The sequence below is a fragment of the Dysidea avara genome, chromosome 10 (assembly GCF_963678975.1).
Source record: "Dysidea avara chromosome 10, odDysAvar1.4, whole genome shotgun sequence".
Taxonomy (NCBI): Eukaryota; Metazoa; Porifera; class Demospongiae; order Dictyoceratida; family Dysideidae; genus Dysidea; species Dysidea avara.
The window spans coordinates 28,989,463-29,011,183 of record NC_089281.1 but is presented as its reverse complement, the minus strand read 5'-3'; the positions used below and the strand labels follow the sequence as shown (position 1 = coordinate 29,011,183).

The 21,721-nt window shown below is 36.8% G+C and overlaps 2 protein-coding genes across 2 annotated transcripts in view; one reads left to right on the top strand and one right to left on the bottom strand.

Moving 5' to 3' along the window:
* Nucleotides 1-1,036: 1,036 nt before the first annotated feature.
* Nucleotides 1,037-19,692, bottom strand: LOC136268427 (ATP-binding cassette sub-family C member 4-like). The gene is made up of 29 exons (XM_066063768.1): nt 19,548-19,692; nt 16,721-16,831; nt 14,920-15,037; nt 11,157-11,450; nt 10,859-10,948; nt 9,413-9,576; nt 9,047-9,172; nt 8,748-8,997; nt 8,487-8,696; nt 8,390-8,437; nt 8,292-8,336; nt 8,039-8,230; nt 7,092-7,186; nt 6,952-7,038; nt 6,797-6,893; nt 6,397-6,750; nt 6,208-6,342; nt 6,119-6,156; nt 4,389-4,633; nt 3,076-3,155; nt 2,878-3,028; nt 2,496-2,726; nt 2,326-2,426; nt 2,075-2,275; nt 1,862-2,017; nt 1,718-1,807; nt 1,500-1,672; nt 1,332-1,437; nt 1,037-1,282 (listed from the first exon to the last, which is right to left on the bottom strand). The coding sequence occupies exons 1-29, from the start codon at nt 19,619-19,621 to the stop codon at nt 1,115-1,117; spliced, it is 4,230 nt and encodes a 1,409-aa protein (XP_065919840.1). The 5' UTR covers nt 19,622-19,692; the 3' UTR covers nt 1,037-1,114.
* A 6-nt stretch (nt 19,693-19,698) lies between these two features.
* LOC136268426 (ATP-binding cassette sub-family C member 4-like) overlaps nt 19,699-21,721 on the top strand; it is a 29,248-nt gene continuing 27,225 nt past the window's right edge. Inside the window, exon 1 of the mRNA XM_066063767.1 lies at nt 19,699-19,882. Within this exon, the coding sequence (XP_065919839.1) occupies nt 19,800-19,882 (83 nt within the window). The 5' untranslated portion in view covers nt 19,699-19,799. The remainder of the gene's footprint in view (nt 19,883-21,721) is intronic.

Sequence of the window (21,721 nt, the reverse complement as noted above, 5' to 3'; positions counted from 1 at the left end):
TTATCCATTGTACTGCCACAATATGGCTAGATATAGGCTTATTTTCATACCTCAAATCTGTGTGTTAGCAGTTAGCTAACTTGGATAACTCCAAATATAATGTGGTATCCTAACAACCGTATAAGATTCTGGTTGTTGTCCTTTGTGACAGTTCACTGATTTCAACTTGAGCCTTCAACTTATTACTTGTAAAATTCTGCAAGCATTAATATCAAATCTAATAATCTAGTTACCAAAATGTAGAAGATGTGCAGTTCAGTTTTCAATATACCTCCTGCATTGTAGTCAAGAGAAGTGAAAGATTTGTCCAGTCAAATAATTATTAAATACGTGGGTAGTGAAATACATACAGGTGCAGATGAAAAAAAGAAAATCATTAAACAGTGGCCTTGGTGTAAATGGCCAGCTGACTGATTAACAGACTTTACAAGCCTTTACTCACAAACACTCAACTTCTTCAAGTTAAGCATGATGCTGATAATTGACACTATAGGTTTAAAACTGGTAATTTGCTTATAAAATTATGTTTCATACTGCTGTCCTCTTCAGTCAGGTCTCCCAATACTCCTCGCAGTATGCAGCTATGAAAAATCATGTGGCGCACAATATCTTATGTTGCGAGTAGAATGTTGAGTATTCATGGATGGAAATAAGTTGGAATCTATTCACACACCCCAAGCTGGCTGGGGATGAAAATACAAGCTGCATATGTTAACCAGTGCAAAGAGCAGGTGTTTATAATTTCCAACTGATTAGTTCTACAATGGTAGTCTTACATGGTGAGACTTTGGTTCCAGCCAGTGGTACCTATTAAAACGGGAGCCCACTTGGAAATGGAATTAATATTGTCCAGCTGCAGTCCAGAATCCAGTTCAGAGTCCAATCCATGGTCCAGATGTTCAGTGTTTGCATAAATAGAGAAAACAGAGTAGAATACTAGCTACTGCGCTACCACTTCCATCCAAGGCTTCTTCTATCTTTTACAAAATTCCTTGCAATAGAGATGTAGTTATGGTGATTTATCTTCCTTCCAAAATTCCAAGTATAAGTGGCTTTTAATGCCTAGAAAAATGTTGATCATGAATTCACATAGATCATAGTGTTAATAATTAAATTATAATGTGGTACCAAATTTTAAATGTTCTACTGTTGCAGCAATTTCCCTAAGTCTCTCTGACTCTACAGGACCAGTTCTCTTTACCATACTATGAAACACTGACTGTTGTTTCTGTAGGAGGTTGAATGGTGTATCAAACTCTATCACTTTACCAGAAGATAAAACCTACAAATCAACAACATCTACAAAATTATTCACTATCATCCTAACCCACCAGTACTCTATCAGAGTCCATTATTGTTTCCAGTCGGTGAGCAATAGTAAGGATAGTACAATGGTTGAACTTCTTGCGGATCATCTCCTGAATTATACCATCCGTTCTGCACTCAATACATGTCACCATCATACAGCTCTCACTTCTCATAATATCTTAGTAACTCACATTAGGTCAACATTTGCAGTTGCTTCATCAATCACAAGGATCTTGTTTCTCCTCAATAGTGCTCTTGCTAGACACATCAACTGTCTCTGACCCACACTAAAGTTAGAACCACCTTCGGACACTTGTGATTCTAACCCATTCTCCAAATTACTTATCACTTCCTTCAGTTGTACCTGAATGTAGTGATTAGCTACAATTGTTATATCATCTCATCAAACCTCTTCCAATGCATCCCATAGTTGGTGATCTTTAAGTTCATTGAATGGGTCCAAGTTATACCTCACAGTTCCACTGAACAGTACTGGGTCCTGTATCATACACACACTAGTCTAAATCTCACTGCAATATACACAACACATCACCTGTGGAATAATTGACATCTTTTTACGAAGATCATGTAGTCCTATGTCCGTTATTTGTATTCCATCAATTTCAAACACTCCTTCTGGTTCTGCTAATCTGAACAATGCTGACAACAATGAAGACTTGCCAGCTCCAGTCCTACCCACAATACCAACCTAATATATAATGTATACACACAACTTGTCACAGTCTAATAGTAATTAGTTATCAACCTTTTCACATGATTCAATTCTAAAAGATATTGACTTCAACACATAGGGATAATCAATGGCATATTTAAATTTAGTGTTGTGAAGATCAATCACTCCTTTGTCAGGCCATTGAAGAGGAGGAGCTTTATCACGTGGAATAGTTTCCAGTTCTGCTTCACTTTCTAGTTTACCATAAGCCATGACTCTCTCCACTGATACCAACTAAGAAAACACAAACAGCTCAAGTAACATCCAATGTCATGTTTCTTTACCAGATTTTCCACTTCAGCACTAGTACGGACACAATACTGAAACTTATCAGCTAAAGTAATTACATATACCAGAGACAGACCAACAAGGCCTGGATCCAGACCTATGTAAATTAAAGAAACATATATAAAAGCAAGGTAGATATGAACTGCAGCAAACTATTCATACTTACTGTCAGCCAAAGGAACTGCACTCAATACTACAATAGCTAGAAATGTTGCACTGATAAGGTCAATCCTCATCCCAAACCATCGATTACTGGCAAGATACAAGTACCATCCTTTGGTATGTTCATTGAGGTAATAGTGTAGGTTATTAGAAAACTTCTTCTCCTCCTTGTAAGCTCTAATAGTAGACAGGCCTTGAATAGTGGACGAGATGTGTGAATATAGTGGACTACGAGCTGTGGTGGAATAACATAAGAATACGTATATAGCTGTAGTAAGTTTGTACTGGGTTGCCATGCACTATAGTGACAAAATAAATTACTACTTTTATATTTCTGGATAATTTTTATTTATGACAGCTATGTAACTATACAGTAAACACATTACCAAGTGCTTCCAGCCGCTTAATACTCCTTGAAGTGTGCAGGAAGAACCATCGAAATATAAACTGCACCACAACAATGATGGTAGCAGGAATAAACAACCAGTAGTTGGCCACACAAGCCACTAACATGATAGCAAAGAACCTCAGAAACAACTACAAGAAACAAAGAGATAATATAAACAAATGATGAAGACACTCACTGTGATAACTTCAAGAAAGTTGGATGGTAAAATATCATCCATGAATCCAATGTCTTTAGAAAATCTGTTTAGCACTCGTCCTGCAGCAGAGAAAAAAATACAAAATAATATGGTTCATTGAGAGACTACAGTTTCATTGAAGTTTTTTTGTCTATCCCATGCAGAATACTTTGCCTATTAAAAAACTGCATGGACATGCATGGAAGATAAAAAATTGTAGTTTGTTTACAATGGAGAAAGAAGATTAAATTTGTACATTTAAGTGTTTCTCTTATTCACTTGGACATCATTTTGGATGAATAACAGTCCAGGAAGAAACATGCTATTAGTTACAGAGAAACCCAATTACTAATTCACATAACTCTTGTAACAGAAAACACTATAAATCTATTTCTTCACCTACAGGCAAGCTGTTTTTGCACAGGATTTCATTTAATTCTGCGAAGTGAATGATTATGAATATGGTGTACACTAATGCAGAATAGTAGAGGTGGATCGTTCAAAACTTGTGTTGAGCTGTTTGGATACAATAGAACGGAATGTACAGAGATAATTTACTGATGCCATTACTCCAAATTAGGTCAACTCTTGTAAGATACCTGTAGCTAGAAATGTGCATGAGTTGTTTAAATCTCCGGGGACCACGGAGGTGTCTAAATAACAGAAGTGCACACAGACATTGTAAGGCAGAGGACAGTATGACCAAGTAATGTTTAGCATCCAACAATGGATATACTGACTAAATATCCTATAGTTGTCATGTCTCCTTCTAAATATTTGACGAATGTAATGACTGTATGTTAATTTCATGTGTGTTTTGTCATCTGTGGTCAAAATAGCTATCTGGGGCTGATTTTCAGTAAAATACCACATGTAGCCAGCTTTACTGATTTATGGTATTAAAGCTAGGGTGATCATACAGAGTAATAAACACAAAGCGCTTTGTAACATGAAAGTTCTATAGCCATGGAGAACTGTTCATTCCAAGCGCTTGAAAAATAAGGCTATGCTATAACAATACCACTAGACCTCATGTGGGTGAATATATGGACAGCATCAAACAAATTTAATACATCACTTAGCATAAACAAGATCCTTAGCATGGATGCAAGTCTTAATTAGACATGAGTCTCAATGAGACATGAGTATCTAAAAGCTTTTATCATAGTTGTCAAGATGAACTGACTGTGCAATCTATGGTTAGGAAACAGGTTAGCCAATTCTCTATTGTATCTACGCATATTAGATTCACTTGTACTTTCTGGTCACATGACAAGCCACAGTAAATAGATGCACTGTAGTACACAACTCACCAATTGGATTTGTGTCAAAAAACAGCACCGGTGTTCTCAAGATTGCATTAAGCATTTTGTTGTGCAAATTTCGTGCTGAAGCAATACAGATCAGAAAAGAGAGCACTGATCTCATCATGACTAGGGAAACTGAGCCAAACACAATTCCACCATAAATACCAATCCTTTGGTTAGTAGTCAAATCATATGGATCACTATCTGATGAATTGTCACTGTCCACACCACATGAATCACCTCCACTCGCCCTACAAGCAAACAAGCAAATGTGCATTAGAGGAAAGGATCAAATCAAGGCTCACAGTAGTGAGTCACTCAGCCAAGAAAGTAAAAGTGTATGCCCTACAAAATCACTACTGTGAGTAGCTAAGTTTGTATGGTGGAAAGGGGGTTCGTTAGCCGATACTTGTACAACAGATCAAATGCCCTAATAGAGCAATCAACTCCTCTAAAGAATATTCACATGCTTTCTAGTTGCTGTTTCTCTGCAACAAAGGCTACACAATAAAAAGTCTACAATTGTTGTTTCCAGAAATTATAAAATCTGAAATTTTCTGGCTCATTCCTCTATGGACTCCTAAGAATGACATCTATGTCTTCAGTTGTCCCATCCCTTCCACCCACTTTTTCTTTTGTTCTACCACCTCTATTTCAAAGGCAGCAACTTTGGGAGTGAGACTTGTTTCAAATTTTAAAGTACCAATGATGATGATAGAAATCAGCTGTATGAGTGTATATATTTCATTGTTATTATAACTAACACTTCATGGCATTACATCAGCATGATATCCTTGTTCTATAGTTATATTGATTTTTTTGCATATATACAGTTGCATAGATAGACTAAATGTTTACGAATTACAAGTTCTGTGTGCAAGCTGCATTATATTAACTATCTGCATGTTCTAGACTGAATCATCGTGAAATGTTGTTGGTGCATTATTACTACTGTAAAACGTTTGCTAGTTGGTTGGTTAACTGGCTACTGCCATGGCACACAAGCTGTACCTTGCAGCACAAAAATAAAGTGAAAACTTTCATGTAGAAACAGCTTGGCTGGCACACACATGAAAACTGGCAACAGAAAGAACTGGTATCTGCAGGGGCCAATGAATGTTAATATAGCTAACTACAATAAGGAAAGTTTTGACATTAGACCTTTATCATTGACTCATGTTCTACATACAGTCTTTTAGAATTTCTATTTAACTGCAATTGTCAAGTGATTTAACCCTTCACCCTTTAATAGTGCAATTTTCTCTCACCAGAGCTTTGGGTGGGATGTGAGCCCCAGTGTGACTGCCAGTGTGGTCATCTGACTACAAAAGGTTACAGATGTTGAAACCTGTGTAACAACAACAACAACCAAGATGATTTTCCAAAAAGTATGGCTTGCCTTTACAAGTACCATTGTAACAAGCCACAGTACCACAGTATGAACATTTGGGTGACAGTAAACTGTCAGATGGCTGTGCCATCAGGTCCGATGTTAAAACTCAATTTCTTGTTAACATCAAGTCTTGGCCACTCCATGCAGTTATCAGCTCTTTCTGTTGCCAAGTTATTTTTACTTTCATAGTTGTGCACTTTTTATAAAGCCTTGCATGGAGAATAGTACAGTGTTCCCTCCGTGAATTCATTAGGTCCTAGGTATGTTCAGATAATGGAAAAGTCTGGATGACTGAAGCCCATGCTAAAGTTCTACTCTCACTGTATATTATATAAATTCTTACCAGTTTGACAACCACCAATCAGCTGCAACTATATTAACCTAAGTTATAGAAATAATATACAATACATATAATTACATAAAGCACCTCACCTCAGCTATTAAGAAAATAATTATAAATAATATAATAAACAAATCTGTTACTCCTTCACGCAAATATAGATAATAAGTTTTATTGGAAATAGTTCCATGAGCTCTCTCCTCCTCTGGTACAATGTTAGTCATATTCTGTATACAATACAGACACATTATTTAAATCAACAGTGCTCAAAGTAGCTGTACCTCTGCGTTGACTTCTTTATGAAATATGCTATCACCCATGGAAACTAATGAGAACATGGATGGTGTAGTGTGTAGTGACACCTCATCCAGTACTGGAAATGCATGTTCACTTTCAAAATGCTTTGATCTAACACGTCTTCTTGTCTTCTCTACTGGTAACAATTGTGCATGACTTGACCTTCTCTCAGTTCCTTCATCTGTTTCTTCTGTTACATCATCACATTCCTCTACTACAATATCTGGAGCTACTAAATCTGTTGATTTTCTATTATCTTCTACATCATCAAATAGTTCAGTAGGATCAACACCACTTGATGTTAACTCCTCATAATTTCCATATCCTTGTACACACCCCTACTTAACAACATTATCATCACTTTGTCTAGCTCAACATACAAACCTCCTTCAGTACTAGAATACGATCTGCATGTTCCGCATATTGTAACTGATGGGTCACTAAGATCACCAACTTATCAGCTAACGCTCCACATATACACCTTATAATCATAACACCACTAACATCTATAATCCATTACTACATTAAACATTCTATACCTATCAAACAGGTGTCTGCTCACTGCAGCATCTACTGCACTCAGAGGATCATCCAACAACATGATGTCACTGTCCCTGTACACAGCCCTACACACAACACACTACATCATCACTGCTTCTCACATGGTCTACACACACACCTGGCAAGGTTCACTCTAGCCTTCTGACCACCACTAAGGTTCACTCCTCGTTCTCCTATCAAAGTATCATCACCAAATGGCATCTCATCAATGTCCTATTAATAATATTACACTATACCATACAGTATCGTAGTATAGTTCTGCTACAGTGCAAACTACAATCAACAGTTTACCATTTACTACTAATAATGTACACATGTAACTACATCTTTAAGCATAGCCATATAATATATATATATAATTACTTTAGCACAATCAACTGTAAGCCAAAATTTTAGCACACATGACTGTTCTATTATAGTCAACGGCTGGATAATTATTTACTCCATTACAGTACCTTAATCTATTGCAACTCTATAGATTGCATACCTTGATTGTCTCAATGGTACGCTGTAGCTATGCCACTGACAATGTAATTCTAAGCAACCTATAGTGGTGGCTCATAAAGTTTTCATTGTAAAAGGTATTTTTTGGGTAGCAGGTCTCTGTGAAATTAGTTACCAAGCAACCTAGGCTTGGTCTACAGGAATTCTGTTTTATGTATTGCTTGCACTATGTATATATCTAAACTTATAGCATCCAGTTTCAACTCTCTACACCTACTATAGTCTAATGCCTACTTCATGAGTTTCTTGTTCACACAAAAGCAAAGTTTATTAAATATTTATTTTTGTGATTGGCCTGTAACACTCATATTAACTTTGGATGATGTCCGAAAACAATTCAGCTGTGTCCCCTACCAAATATCTTCATATTATTATTAGTACACAAGATATGCACATGCATTTCAAAATATGCACATTTTCAAAATGAATCTTATGTACTGGTGAGCCACCTCAAAAGAAATCTACATTATTTTTGCATGCATGGTTGTTAGTCATAGGGCATTGGAAAAAGTCAATAATTGCCAATTACTGCATAAACCCTATAGTGACCGGGAACTTTACCTTCACAAGAGAACAACACTCCACTACTCTGTTAAACCAAGCCTCATCATAATCTTGTCCAAATAAAATATTTTCTTTTATTGTTCCAGAAAATATCCATGGATCCTGACTTGCATAAGATACACTACCCTCAATGTCTACTGACCCATCCAATGCTTCTAGTTCTCTCAGTAGACACTGCAGTATTGATGACTATAGTAGTAGTAAAGTATGATGGAGATCAGTTAGAGTAGTCAACTAGTACACAACACACCTTTCCTGATCCCACTGGACCAACTACTGCCAGTAATCTGTTTGACTATATCAACATCTTATAATCTCACTCGATTGTCTACCAACCAAATACCTCACCTGATCTACACTGAAGTTGATGTCTTTTAAAACAACTTTCTCTCTATCCTACAACCATACACACATGAAGATACTGTATATGTTGTTAAACTCTAACATGTGTCCAGGATGCTGTTAGATTACTGACTACGATCCTGGGAGTTACTCCATTGGACAATGATCCATGTCCACTATAATTAGTGACTTCTTCATTGACCAACTTAAGAGAAGGCATCACATTAGGGGAACATGATCTACTAGTTGTCTTGACTGGATCACTATCTGTACCAGTTATTCTATCACCAAGTTCTGGTAGTAATAGTAGTTTCTACAGTTATACAAGCAGTTAACACAACACAATATGGCAACATTAATTGACCTGTATTCGTTGTGTAGCTACTAGCATTTCTGATACACTCAGTAAAAATTGGACCACATAATTCACAAAAAAAAAGCTAGCAAAAGATATCAGTGAAATAAATGTGAACACTTTTTTTGCAGTCAGAGTGTTCCCAGATCCAGTGTAAGTTGAGAAAGTTACAAAATTGAGTAAGTTAACAGCAACAAACAAAAATGCCAAGTTTCCAGCCCGAATCATGCTTGCCTGTGTGATCAATCTACTCTCTTTCCTAAGACAGAGAAAATCTATGCAATGCCACTTTTAGTCTATACGCCAACTTTCTGATCTTCTTCACATATTCATGGAATGCCCACTCCCAGGCATACATCTTGATCAGTCTCATACCACTGATGATCTCATTCATCACTCTCACTCTCTTGTCTGTAACTTTAGCTGACTTTAGCCTACAGAGGTGAAGGGAAAAATATTGTATGCTCGTTTTCAGTACAAAGTCTTAACAAGCATATATTATTCTCATAGATTTCATCTATGTACATTACACTATTTCATAAATGACATCACAAAAATCCAAAGGGGATTTCCCATTAAATGAAACTCACAGATAGAGATACACACAGAGAAACATACTGGACAGAGTGAGACAGACAGAGAAGACAGAATTTCCACATAATGCAAAGACTCACCTCCAACTAGCAAACAAACGAGCCAGTATATACTGAAGTGGAGGTTGAAGTAGTATTATTGATATAGCTACCAAACAACTTGGTCCCACTTCTCTCCACAACAAGTAGATAATGATAGGTAGAAACAGTGGAACAATCCAAAATTCATGAATAAACAAGATTCCCTATAGGAAAATAGTGACAGTGATTACAGCATAGCAAGAGCACTGCCTGTGTACATTACAAACTCTTGATAAAAGTGGTAACAGCAATAATATATAGGCACAAAAACTATAAATTTACTATCGGTAGTTTAAACACATTATTTCACTAGTGACACAGTCAGTATTACACTCTCAGTGTCATGCTCATGTTACCTTGCATGATTATAGTTATGGCATAAACACTTTCTGATTTGCAAGCTATCTGCTGTCACAATGCATTTACACACTAGACAATTATTATTAGTGAACCTGGGAATCTGCCCAGGATGATGTGAATAACGGCCTAAGGTAGACCAAATGAAATACTTTAAAGCTCAAGCAAGCACCATTAATGTAAGGAAATTAGAAATGCCATCTAACAACTTGTAAGTGCAAATGGCACACTGTTACCCATGCAAAATTGCCTGAAGAATTATTATGTGGTAATTTATAGTTTTGTTACCCAACCTGGCATTATCATATATATATATATATATATACTGGACTTAGAAATTTTCATTAAGATGATGAGATCAACTTGACCCAGACAAAATGGATGACCCAACCTGGTTTCAACCCTGTTACATATTGTGCTCACACAAGACTGGTTTTGTTGAATCATGTTTGCAATGTATATGCTCTAGAAGTTTGAAACTGACCATTACTATTATGAACAAGTATACAGCAAACTGAGGTCTAATCCACCAGATTTTGTCTGGAGTTGAAGTTATAGATGTAAACATTAGAAGTGCGTAGAGTTTTGCTGGCCAAAGAGCAAGTGTCAGCCTGGATAGTACGTATAGGAACTGGAGAATGAGACTAGTAGAATTGGAATATACAGGAGCAGTTTTTAAAAGTTTTGTGCAATCCATGCAGTATATAAAAGTGCTTGGCATTACACGTCGACTTACATGGAGCTTTTGCTGATGACCTTTTCTATAATGCTGCATAGTTAACTCTATCCCTAAAACGCTCTTGGTGCATGCCTTTGTTTAACAAAACTGAGTGGCATATGAAATTTGGGTTACACCCAGGTCAGATAAGAGTTACATCTGGCATCTGGGTCAATGGTACTTACTCAGTCACAACTCTGTTGTGTAACAATCATTTCCTGGTATACAAATGATTCATGGCGCCATAAAAGTAGTTATAATAGCAACTACATATAACCACCTAGTATGGCCACTGTGTGACTTCTATTTCAATAATTTAAAGTATAGTATGCAACTAAGTCAGGTTGATAGTAACAGATACTACTGCTTACTAAATCAAATCTCTGAACATCATTAGATGCAAGATTTACAATGTGTCCAATGGATAACTGTCCAATGGTAGAGTGGCTGAGCTTTAAAGCCTACAAGGAAGATAATTTGATTAAATAATAAATATTGTGCTATTCCACCCCTTTACTATCCAACCCCATAATTTACTACTAAGTTTATGAAAGATGCTCCTTGCAATTCGATTATCCTAAAGAAAGTACTACTCTAATTAAACAACCATTATCAGACATAGTTGAGGGTTGAATAACAATTAGAGTACAACTATCAACTGCATAGTACTTTGTGATAAATAGCTCCTGTAGTTATAATCCTTAACTGCATGCCAGTATTGAGGGCAATATGGAAGCCCCATCCATGCACAAAAGTCAAACAGACTACTATTAGGATCATCCCAACAGCATACAAATAAGCATCTCTGGTAGCATCATCAATTTCCTCCTGTTTGGATGTGATAGAGTCATTTGTACGGCTCATATTTCTCAGTAAAGTCAGTTCATCTTCCAGTGTCCTCTTCATACAAAAGTATTGTGACAAGTATCCCACAAGAACACTTTGACTGATAAGAAGCATAAACTGCAAAGATACAATCTTAAATTCAAAATCAGAACATGCTATGGTACTGCTCAAATACAACATTGTCTCACGGGAGTGTGAGCAATTTAAAACCTCACTACTTAAGACACCAGTTTTGCTCACGAGTATTCATGACAAACAAAATGGGATGAATACTCAAGCAAAACCTTTTAATTAGCAACTTTTTAAATTGTTTGCACTCTCGCTAGATGATGTTGCATTTGAGCGGTACCATGTATCAAATATACACATCACAATGCAATGCTGTAGTCTAGTCACATTTGTCTAAGCTTTTATTATAATTATATGCACAATGAACCCTTTAAAATGTCACAAATATGTAAAATTCTTTGATAGGAACCAAAACAAATGAATTGTATCACTTAACACATTTAGTGAACAGGTTGTTAAAAGTGGTATTACACCAGTGGAGAGAGAGTGTTAGTGTCTTTTGCAGAAGCACAGCTGAACATGAACAAAATATTTATAATCAAGACACACAGCAGTGTGTTGTGCAGCCAAGAAACCCAGCATGCCACACCGTGAGTATAAAACAAATGTGAATGTCATGCGTGCATAGCATATTCCTATGATCCTTTCTCCAAAACAACCAGATAGATCTGGTCACACAGTAAATTTGATCAAAGATATACAGACAAGTACCGGGATTGGAATCATCTGGTTTTTCATGCTGGATCATTGTTACCAGAAGTAGCAATATTTTCAAATTTATCACACAGAAGTATATTCTTGTGACTACTTCCTAAAACATTAAAACATTAATTGAGTTGCCGTGCATTATAGGTTTAGTTTCTCTTACGCTTTGACCAGTTACATTGAGAGACACACCCACAAACCAGGTCTGGCAGCTAATTAACTACCCCCTTTTGTGAGAAAGGCTTACTAACAACTAAGCTAAACCCTCTCACACATTGAAATATATTGTAAGTAGCATATTTTACTATCCCACTATTTTCAAAGGGGGTAACAATGATCTGGTGAACATGTTTGTATTAGAGTGAATGGGCTCACATGAGATGATTCCAATCTAGGGTACTTGCCCTTATATCTATGATTTTTCCCGAAATATGAGCAGCCAAAGTTTTGACTTTTTTCATTTTCTTCTTTACAGGGTTTATAGGGGCAAAGATTTTTTTGTTTTGCACACTTTAAAAATTGCTATAAAATGCAAACCCATAATTCGACTGCCTTGAAAATTGGCATAACACATATAAAGGTGAAATCATATATTAAGTAGTTTGTTGGAAATCTGAACAGCTAAGCTATATAAAAAGGTGTGGCCTTGGTGAAAAAAGATGTGAAATCAAAGGTTGCAGCCATGAAAGGCTGCAATGATGTTAATGATAATAAATTGTAAGCATCATTGCAGCCATAACATCATTGCTTTCATGCTGCCACCTTGATTTCACAAACTTTTTTCACCCAAGCTTTTGAAGGCTGCACCCTTTTTGTACAGTTTGGCTGTTTTTGAATAAATTTCTCTTCTTTTTGAATTTTAAATGTCCCAAAGCCAACCATAAACTGGCTTTGAGGCTTGTTTTTACACAAACTTCTTATCTACAGATACAATTATGATCATATAAGACAAAGTAGAACATCCGCTGGCTACAGCACTTGTTTAGTTCTTTTTATTGCTGAATCATCTGAAATTGCTCCCACAGTAATTTACGCACGTAATTAAGGCAGTAGTTTTGTATCGTATTGTAAGTAGTGACAGATCAAGAATTATAAAAAGGGAGTTCCACTTTGAGACATGGTCCAGCTATAATAGTCCAGCTACCTGTAGTAGAGCAATGTTACATCTTACCATTCAACCTTATTAGAAGAGACTAAAGTCTTAAAATACAATTACAGAAGTTATTAATGTTTTACAACTATAGTATGTTCACGTTGAGCTGAATCCTGAAAAACAGCCAAAAATTAAAAGTGCATTTTTTCTCAACAGAGTTAACATTTCAGCTAACTAGATGATTATTGGTAACAGCAAAGGTGTCAACAACAGACACGTACGGTTTGGCTCCATTACAAGTTTGGGAAAGGACTGTAATGGACACTGTACTTATATGGCTTCCACATAGGAAATGTATTGTGAAAATTTTGATTGGCCGTAAATATTATGTCAAACATTTGAACAAAAAGATTTTGAAATATTTTTAGCGGATCAAGCAGTACTACAAATGAGCCAAATTTCAAGATCGTGTGTAATTGCATCCATGAGTTATTAAATGTTTTTGAGGATTCAGCTCAACGTGAACGTACTATAACAATACCATATTAATTTTTTGTACGCACTTAAAACATTAAATGTAAGTCATGATTCTTGTGGCTGATAGATTTATGGCCTTGTTCAATTTTTTTTATTCATTAAGGTACAAGTACTACTGTATTATAGTAGGAATTCAAAATAGCATCTTTAAAAACACCACCATTAAAATTCATTGTAAAAATACTTTATGCAATGAAAATACCTTCACAAAAGTGTATCTAACATCAAAGCTAGTGTTAAAAATAAGAAAACCACTACAAAAGCACCAACTTTGGATCCTCACCTCCTGATATTTTGGTTTGCTGCCTAAAATACTAGAGGCTAATGGTGAAGTATTTTAAACCTCCAATTACATTACTATAATAAAAATAAAACTCATGTATGGCCTTTTTGAGGAATAACTGTTCCCTGCGCATTGTCTTCATACCTTTCAGCTCTAATTCTTCCTTGTCTTCTTTACGCAATGAAACAATCCAGTTTTACACTTTACAAGCGTGTTTATAGTCAACACAGAAATTATTTCGAGTACTTCACTACCCAGATAGCTGCACTCATAGAACTCACAGAAATAGTACCCCTTAACAATTTATCGTATGGGATACCTCTACCAGTGACCCATTCCAAAATCAGCAGGCAAGATCCAGATACTCAAATAAAGCATGTCACAATATGTACAATATTCTTTAATAGAACAGTGACACATGTACAGCATTGCCGTTATGACAAAAGTAGCATACCATCTCAGCATTACCATAAAAAGATAGTTCTCCTACAAAACTTAGATGATTCTTCAAAGCCAAAAAGACACCTCCTCCATCGATATAGGGATGTGTATTTATTAAAAAAAATTAAGTATGGTTCTGAGCAATAATGATGGTATGACTTTATATATAGTACGAGAGAATCCTACTTTAGCATTTTGTAATAACATTCCAATGTAGGGATTTCCCATATCCATTTAAGATGCATGTAATCACATTTGCTAACACATCATGGACTTGTAAGACATGAAAAATACATAAGACACATAGTGAAGTGTCAATTAGTATCCAATTGATTCTTATTTAGTGGCCACCTCTTATAGGTCCTAAACATTACTACAGTGCATTGTATTAGTTCATTTTACCTTATATCTTATGGTCATGTAACTCAGTATGCATGAAATGTGTTTGTATTACTCACCTCTGTGGCAAAACACATGCCATGAATGATAAAGGTCCACTGATTACAACGAAAAAGAGCAAACCACAGACGAGCCTTATGACCAATCCTAGCATGCTCTTTTTCATGCCTCCAATACCTGTAAACATTCTTTAACAACACAGATTGACATAAAAAACTTTACGTATCAACAACCTTTTGTCATGGCAAAGCTTTACAAATTGATAGTAAAACAAAACAGTTTAACTTGTAAAAAAATGAAATGGTAAGTTGCATCATGAACTGATTGTTGCCTATATCATACTATAATATGCTTCAACAAATTCAGTGACTACCATAGCCTTTAAAAGTGTGTTATAGTCATAGATGTACCACTTTCACACTTTACTTCAAAAGGGAACTGAAGGTTTATAAATGCCACTGATAACGGTGTTCAGGAATGCATTAACGAGAAATGAAGGTAGTATATCAAAATATATCCCTCGTAAGGAGTACATTTTTGATAAACTAGCTCCACTTCTCATTAATGCATTCCAGATATTCTCAGATTTCTTTGATAAAACTTTGTCATCTCCTTTGCTATAATATAGTGACACTTTACAATATCAATTATGGGCTTTAGTTTTGTGAATAATGTAAAGTTGAGCCAAAGTTAAGCTGTGATATGAAGTAGTTTGTTGTTTTAGGGAATGAAGGAGGTCACAGGTTAGTTTATATTGTTGTATTGATTGATAATAGACACCTGGCACAATGTCAAGTATAGCATAGGGCATGGCACTTAATAATCAGCCATTAGTGTTGTGAACATATTCATTGCTAGTAAAGTGAGTACTTTGGTGCACTTAAAACATTGTTATGATTCACATATTGGCTTTTCTGCACTTAACTACATATATACCCATAATCAAAGCTTTCTGCATGCTCATGTCGATACACCTATGTTTGGCCTCAGTACCATCTTTCTATTGTTCTTATGTATGATTGAAATTCACTTGGCCCAATATAAATACACTTGTGAAGCATGTCTGCAGTTTCTCACACATGCAGGTGAGTCATCCAAGCAGAACATAATATTTGTTGTAGCATGAGCCACACTAGTGGCGTAACTAGACTAGGGCCCAGTGCTAGACTCTCTGGTTGGTAAGCTGAAGAGCAAAAAAAGAAAAGAAAAGTCACTACCTGCTGGCAATGGCTGCCTCCTATTACGTATATCGTTGATAATCAAAATCCTTATTTTTATAACTACATAGTTGATTACACTTCTCTGAACACTGTGACTGCTTTATTAGAGTCATTGACTGCCCTATTAGAGTATCTCGATTATTTCAGTAATATAGTACAGCAGGCAGGCCCCGGTTTAGTTACACCACTGAGCCATACACTCTCACTTGGGCCTGCGGCCCTCATGCTTGTGCATATATATATCAGACAAAACTACTACATATGAAAGTGGAAAGTGGCTTGCTTATGTCTTTGGTGGCAAGCCAGTTTAAACATACTCTATGCTTTGATTCATTATAATGAGAAATACACCTTTATATTGTGGGATTGAATTTTGTAGTCTAAATGTGAAGTGGGCAGTAATGGAAATCAAGCAACAAAGTGTTCTTGTATTACTAGAACACTTCATTATGTGTGGGCTCCTCCTAACCCAAACACAAAGAACACAGTCCAGCTTCATAAATGGTCTATATTGACACAACAAATTTTTCTGTGGTTGTGTTCTGTCACTATAACAAAATTTGTGTGACCTGGACAAGAAATAGTTGATCAACTTACAATGGCCGACAAACTCTTGAATACTATCTATGATTAAACTAACTTGTTAAAGCTTTTGTGTAGTTCCTGTGATCTGGACTCTTCTGGTGTAGCATACAGGTCTTCATGTTTTAGTTCATGTCTGAATCCCTTCCACATCAAGGAGTTCAACCAGCTAAAAGAGGCACAGTACATTGTTTAATATGACAATGTTTCTATCAGTGTCATGCCCCAGGTCATATGAAGCAATACAAAGAATTTTATCTCTAATTCCTCCTGTAATGTGGCAAAGCAGTTTGCACAATTCCTACTATGCCTCTATTCCTAATAAGGGTTTATATAGGAGATTGTGATTGACATATGCCACATACGAAGTGGATATTGTGTTGCCTTGAACAAAAATGGCTATTTGTCCACCAGTCAACCACTCAACTATCAAACACTTACATAGTTGTATGTAAATTATGGTATATAAGTATATGAGCTAGGCTAGGCCAACCTTAGCTTTACCTCAATTAGCCCTAGGGTTCTTCACTAACATTTGTAAAAGGTAGAAGAAACAAAGGAAGGAGATGGAAGTGGTAGCATGGTGCTACCCTCACACCTGGCTAGCCAGCTGACTCGTGTAGTCAGTTTTTTCCCCAATTTATGCAAACACTGGACTCTGAACCATGAGGCGTAAATGGTCAGCTGACTGATATAAGCTTAATAATAATAATTGCATTTTACACCAAAGTAGAAACTATCATCATAGTCTCACATCACCAAACCGCTTATTCTCTATCTTGATTGGAAATATTAGTTAAGTGCCTACTTCAAAAAATGACCTAGCATAGGTAACTTGTATTCGACACTCCAAACCAGTAAGGGGAATGTTAATGGACTTCACAAGTCTTCACTCACAAACACTCAGCTTCTTTATTCTTGTTTCATGTGTTGCTGCCGTGACGAAAGTAACTGACACTATAGGTTATATTTGCTTATAAAATATCGTGTTTTATGCTATACTGCTGTCCTCTTCAGCCAGGTCTCCCTATCTTTCTCTCACAGAGTACAGCTGTGAATTCTCTCTATCCTATATGTAGCACACAATATCTTATGTTGAAAGGATGCAAAGCTAGAATGTTTGAGTGTTTTTGGGTGAAGATTTGTTGGAATCCATTAACACACCCCATGCTAGCTGGGGGTGAAAATACAAGTTGCATATGCTAACCAGTGCAGACCCTAGGTGCTTATAATTTCCAATTGATTAGCTCTATGATGGGTAGTCCCTTAGTCTTGCATGGTGAGACTTCTGTTCCAGCCAGTGGCACCTATTGACACAAGAGCCCACTTGGAAATGGGATAATATTGTCCACCTGCAGTCCAGAATCCAGTTCAGAGTCCAGTTGGTATAGCTAGCTAGTCTACTGGCAGAGGTGGGGAAGGTGGATCTTTATCCTGATCTAACTTTTTTGATTACAAAGATTGAAGAGGGTTGGGGGCAAGGTGAAAGGGTACAAATGATAGTTTGCTAGGATGCATAGGGGACATGCCCTTCAATTCAAAGCAATTTTAAAGTTAATTAATACTCGTGCTTAACACACAACTGTTTCACTGAATACTTGACTACTCTATTACTTTTCAGTGCTTCGTTTGATTCTGATTGGGCCCTACTAACACTATACCGATCCAACACAGCTAATTTTGGCAAGAGAATGTATACTGTCTCATCCAAGTATTTTGTTCACATGTATATGACTGCAGTGGAATCCATATGGCTAACAAGAGCTAGAGCCATGGTAATTACAGCTGGTAACTATAACTATCAGTACATTAAATGTATAGTTTATTAGATAAACTTTAGTTAGCTGTTTTGTTGTACTTGTAGTTGTGTATTTAGGTCTATTTATTTTTGTGTTTAGCTTCGTATTTTATGTTTGCTTTTGCTGTATATATATATATATATATATGTGTGTGTGTGTGTGTGTGTGTGTGTGTGCGTGTGTGTGTGTTTTCCCTCTCTTGTAAGGAAGAACGGCTGTAGCCGAGTAAAACAATCAAATCTAATCCTGGCACTCATGAACATCCAAACTGCAAAGCAGTTGCACACAGGTATCTACTATTTAGTAATAACCTTTATTTAGATCATAACCCACTTAGCTTTAGAAATTGTCAACTGTATTCTTAGGGTCCGAATTTTGTGCAATAGCCGAGAACCGCCCCCCTGCATGTATTATTAGGCCACTCCAAATTAATTCTCTGTTTCCCATCCACCGCCCACATCTGGTTACTGTCAACTCTAAATATTATTCCGTATTCTTCCATTATTTTCTGGTTATTCTTGCATTCTGTACGTTGTAAAAATGAAGTGTGCTTTGTGCACAAAGTGTGCCCTGTGACACCAAAGTGTGCTGTTTTGGTGTCAGGGCACACTTTTGTGTGTAAAGCACACTTCATTTTTACAGTGTACAGGCTTGGTCTATCTTGTAACAGTGTCAGCTCACATGTCAGTAGTGCTATCAAGTCTGCACAAATTCACTGGTCATTGTGCTATACTTTTGCAACTTAACAGGAAGGTACAAGCCTAAGCATGCTTTTATGCAGCTTTTTATGGTTGTACCAGGTAAATAATGGCTTGAAAAGCTGTCAACTTTATAATGGAAATGAACCGCCCGCCCGCATGCAAATGGAGTGGCTTTAACTAAGGTCAGAGATAAGGTCAATGAAATGGGAAACAATGAATCTACTTGGAGTGGCCTAAAAAAGCCTTAACAAGCAGAGATGGGGCAAGACACAGATCTCAACCCCATTTAGGATATGGGGACTCACGACCCACGTAGGTCAACTGTAGGTGGGGCCGAGGGTGGGGCATAACCGAGGTACAATATAAAATGATGTATTATGCTCACTGAAAAATGAACAATGAGAACCATCCTGCTTCTTTCCTAGGATTTTCTGCTGGAGATTCATCTATGTCGTCCATTTGGAAAGCCGTGCTTTCCCTAAAATCTATTCACTTCCAACCGCACCTGTCGAGGCGCTTATGAATCTGAAAAAAATTCTAGAGGTGCTAATTATCATCTTGAGGCGAGGATTCGAATCGAGATTCGAAGCGATTGGAGAAAGCCTGGATTGGAAGCACGGCCCATTGAAGTTTCGAGATGAAGGACATAAATGTTAAGTATGAATCTCCAGCGGAAAATCCTAGGAAAGCAGCAGGATGGCTCTCATTGTTCGTTTTTCAGTGAGCATTTTCGCATTTTATAATACAGTGCCTATCGATGTCACCCATGGTTCCCCATATCCTAACTGGAGATTGACATCTACATCCTGCCCCATCTCTGGGGCTAGATAGCTTGTAAAAGGATTTTGGCAATAGATATTTCATTGGCAATCATGTAGTGACCATAGTGTCTATTATCTATGCAGTGACTTATATAGCAAGCCTTTCATGAGTACCAGCTGTCATTACCAGGGATAACTACTTACTGACATCCAGTTCCAGTTACCAGAGCTAACTGGCTGTGATTACCAGAGCTCTAGCCCTTGTTAGCCCTACGCCACTAAAGTCATATGCTTGTGAATAAAAAATTTGGACTGGACTGTGTTATGGACTGCATTCTCTAACCAAATTTAACCATGTTGGTGTTAATAGGGCTCAATCAGGCAAAGCAAGCACTGAAAATATTCTAATGGAGTAATCACATATTCAGTGAAGCAGTTGTGTGTTAAGTATGAGCATTTAATGTTTGAATTGAAGAACATGTCCCCTAGATACTGATGCACAGTGTTGGGACAGTTACTTTTTAAAGTAACTAATTACATATTACTTGCTACAGAACTATTTAGTTACAGTTACATATTACCCAAAAAAATAAAGTAACTATAATAATATTACATATTATATTACTTTGTGTCCACAGCCTTAAGCTGTCACGTGTGAAACTACCACTTTATCACGTGACGTGATTGTGTTATTGGGCAATGTGCAAATCTTGGTTATAAGTAAGAAGCTGGTGAATAAGCTTCATTCAGTAGGCTTCATTACTTTGTTGTGGCTAAGCATTACTCAGTGGATTACTAACGAGATTAGTAACTTCGTTACTTGTAGTAATAATATTATGTAATATTAGACTCATTACAGTAACTATATTACTTAGGTAACCTGTTACATTTGTAAGTAAAGTAACTTGAGTTATATTACCTGTTTTTATAGTGTATTTCATTATATTACTTAGTTACCACAAATGTAATAATATTATGTAACACGTCACTCCCAACACTGCTGATGCACCTTAGCAAACTATTATTTGTGTCCTTGCATCTCACCCTCCACCCTCTTCTTAAAATTTAGACTCAGGATCAAGATCCACGTTCTGCCACCTCTAGACTAGCTAGCTATACCAGGCGTGAATGGTCTGTTGACTGATTATCGTACTTTACAAGTCTTCACTCACAAACACTCTACTTCTTCGTTCTGGTTTCTTGTGCCACTCAAAGTGAAGCATAGTTCTGCCGCGACTGACACTGTAGGTTTAAAACTGATAATTTGCGTATAAAATATATCATGTATTATACTATGCCGCTGTCCTCTTCAGTCATGCCTCCCAATCCTCTATGCAGCTGTGAAGCAAACCTATACATGTGGCACACAATATTTTATGTTGAAAGTAGAATTTTGAGTGTTTGTGGGTGAAGATTTGTTGGAATCTATTCACGCACCCCATGTTGGCTGGGGGTGAAAATACAAGCTGTATGTGCTAACCAGTGCGGATCCTTTTCAGAGTAGGTTATAATTTCCGATTGATTAGAATTGTGATGGGTAGTGCATGGTGAGACTTCTGTTCCAGCCAGTAGTACCTATTGACAAGGGAACCCACTTGGAAATAGAATAATATTGTCCAGCTGCAGTCCAGAATCCAGTTCAGAGTCCAGTCAGTTCAGTGTTTGCATAATTCTTCTAGGCTTCTATCTTTTACAAAATGCCAATGCTAGTCAAGAAGAAATCAGAAGCCAAGGTTGAATCTGAACCTAACCCTGGGGGGTGAGGTGGGACATGACATTGATCGGTTCATTATCATAT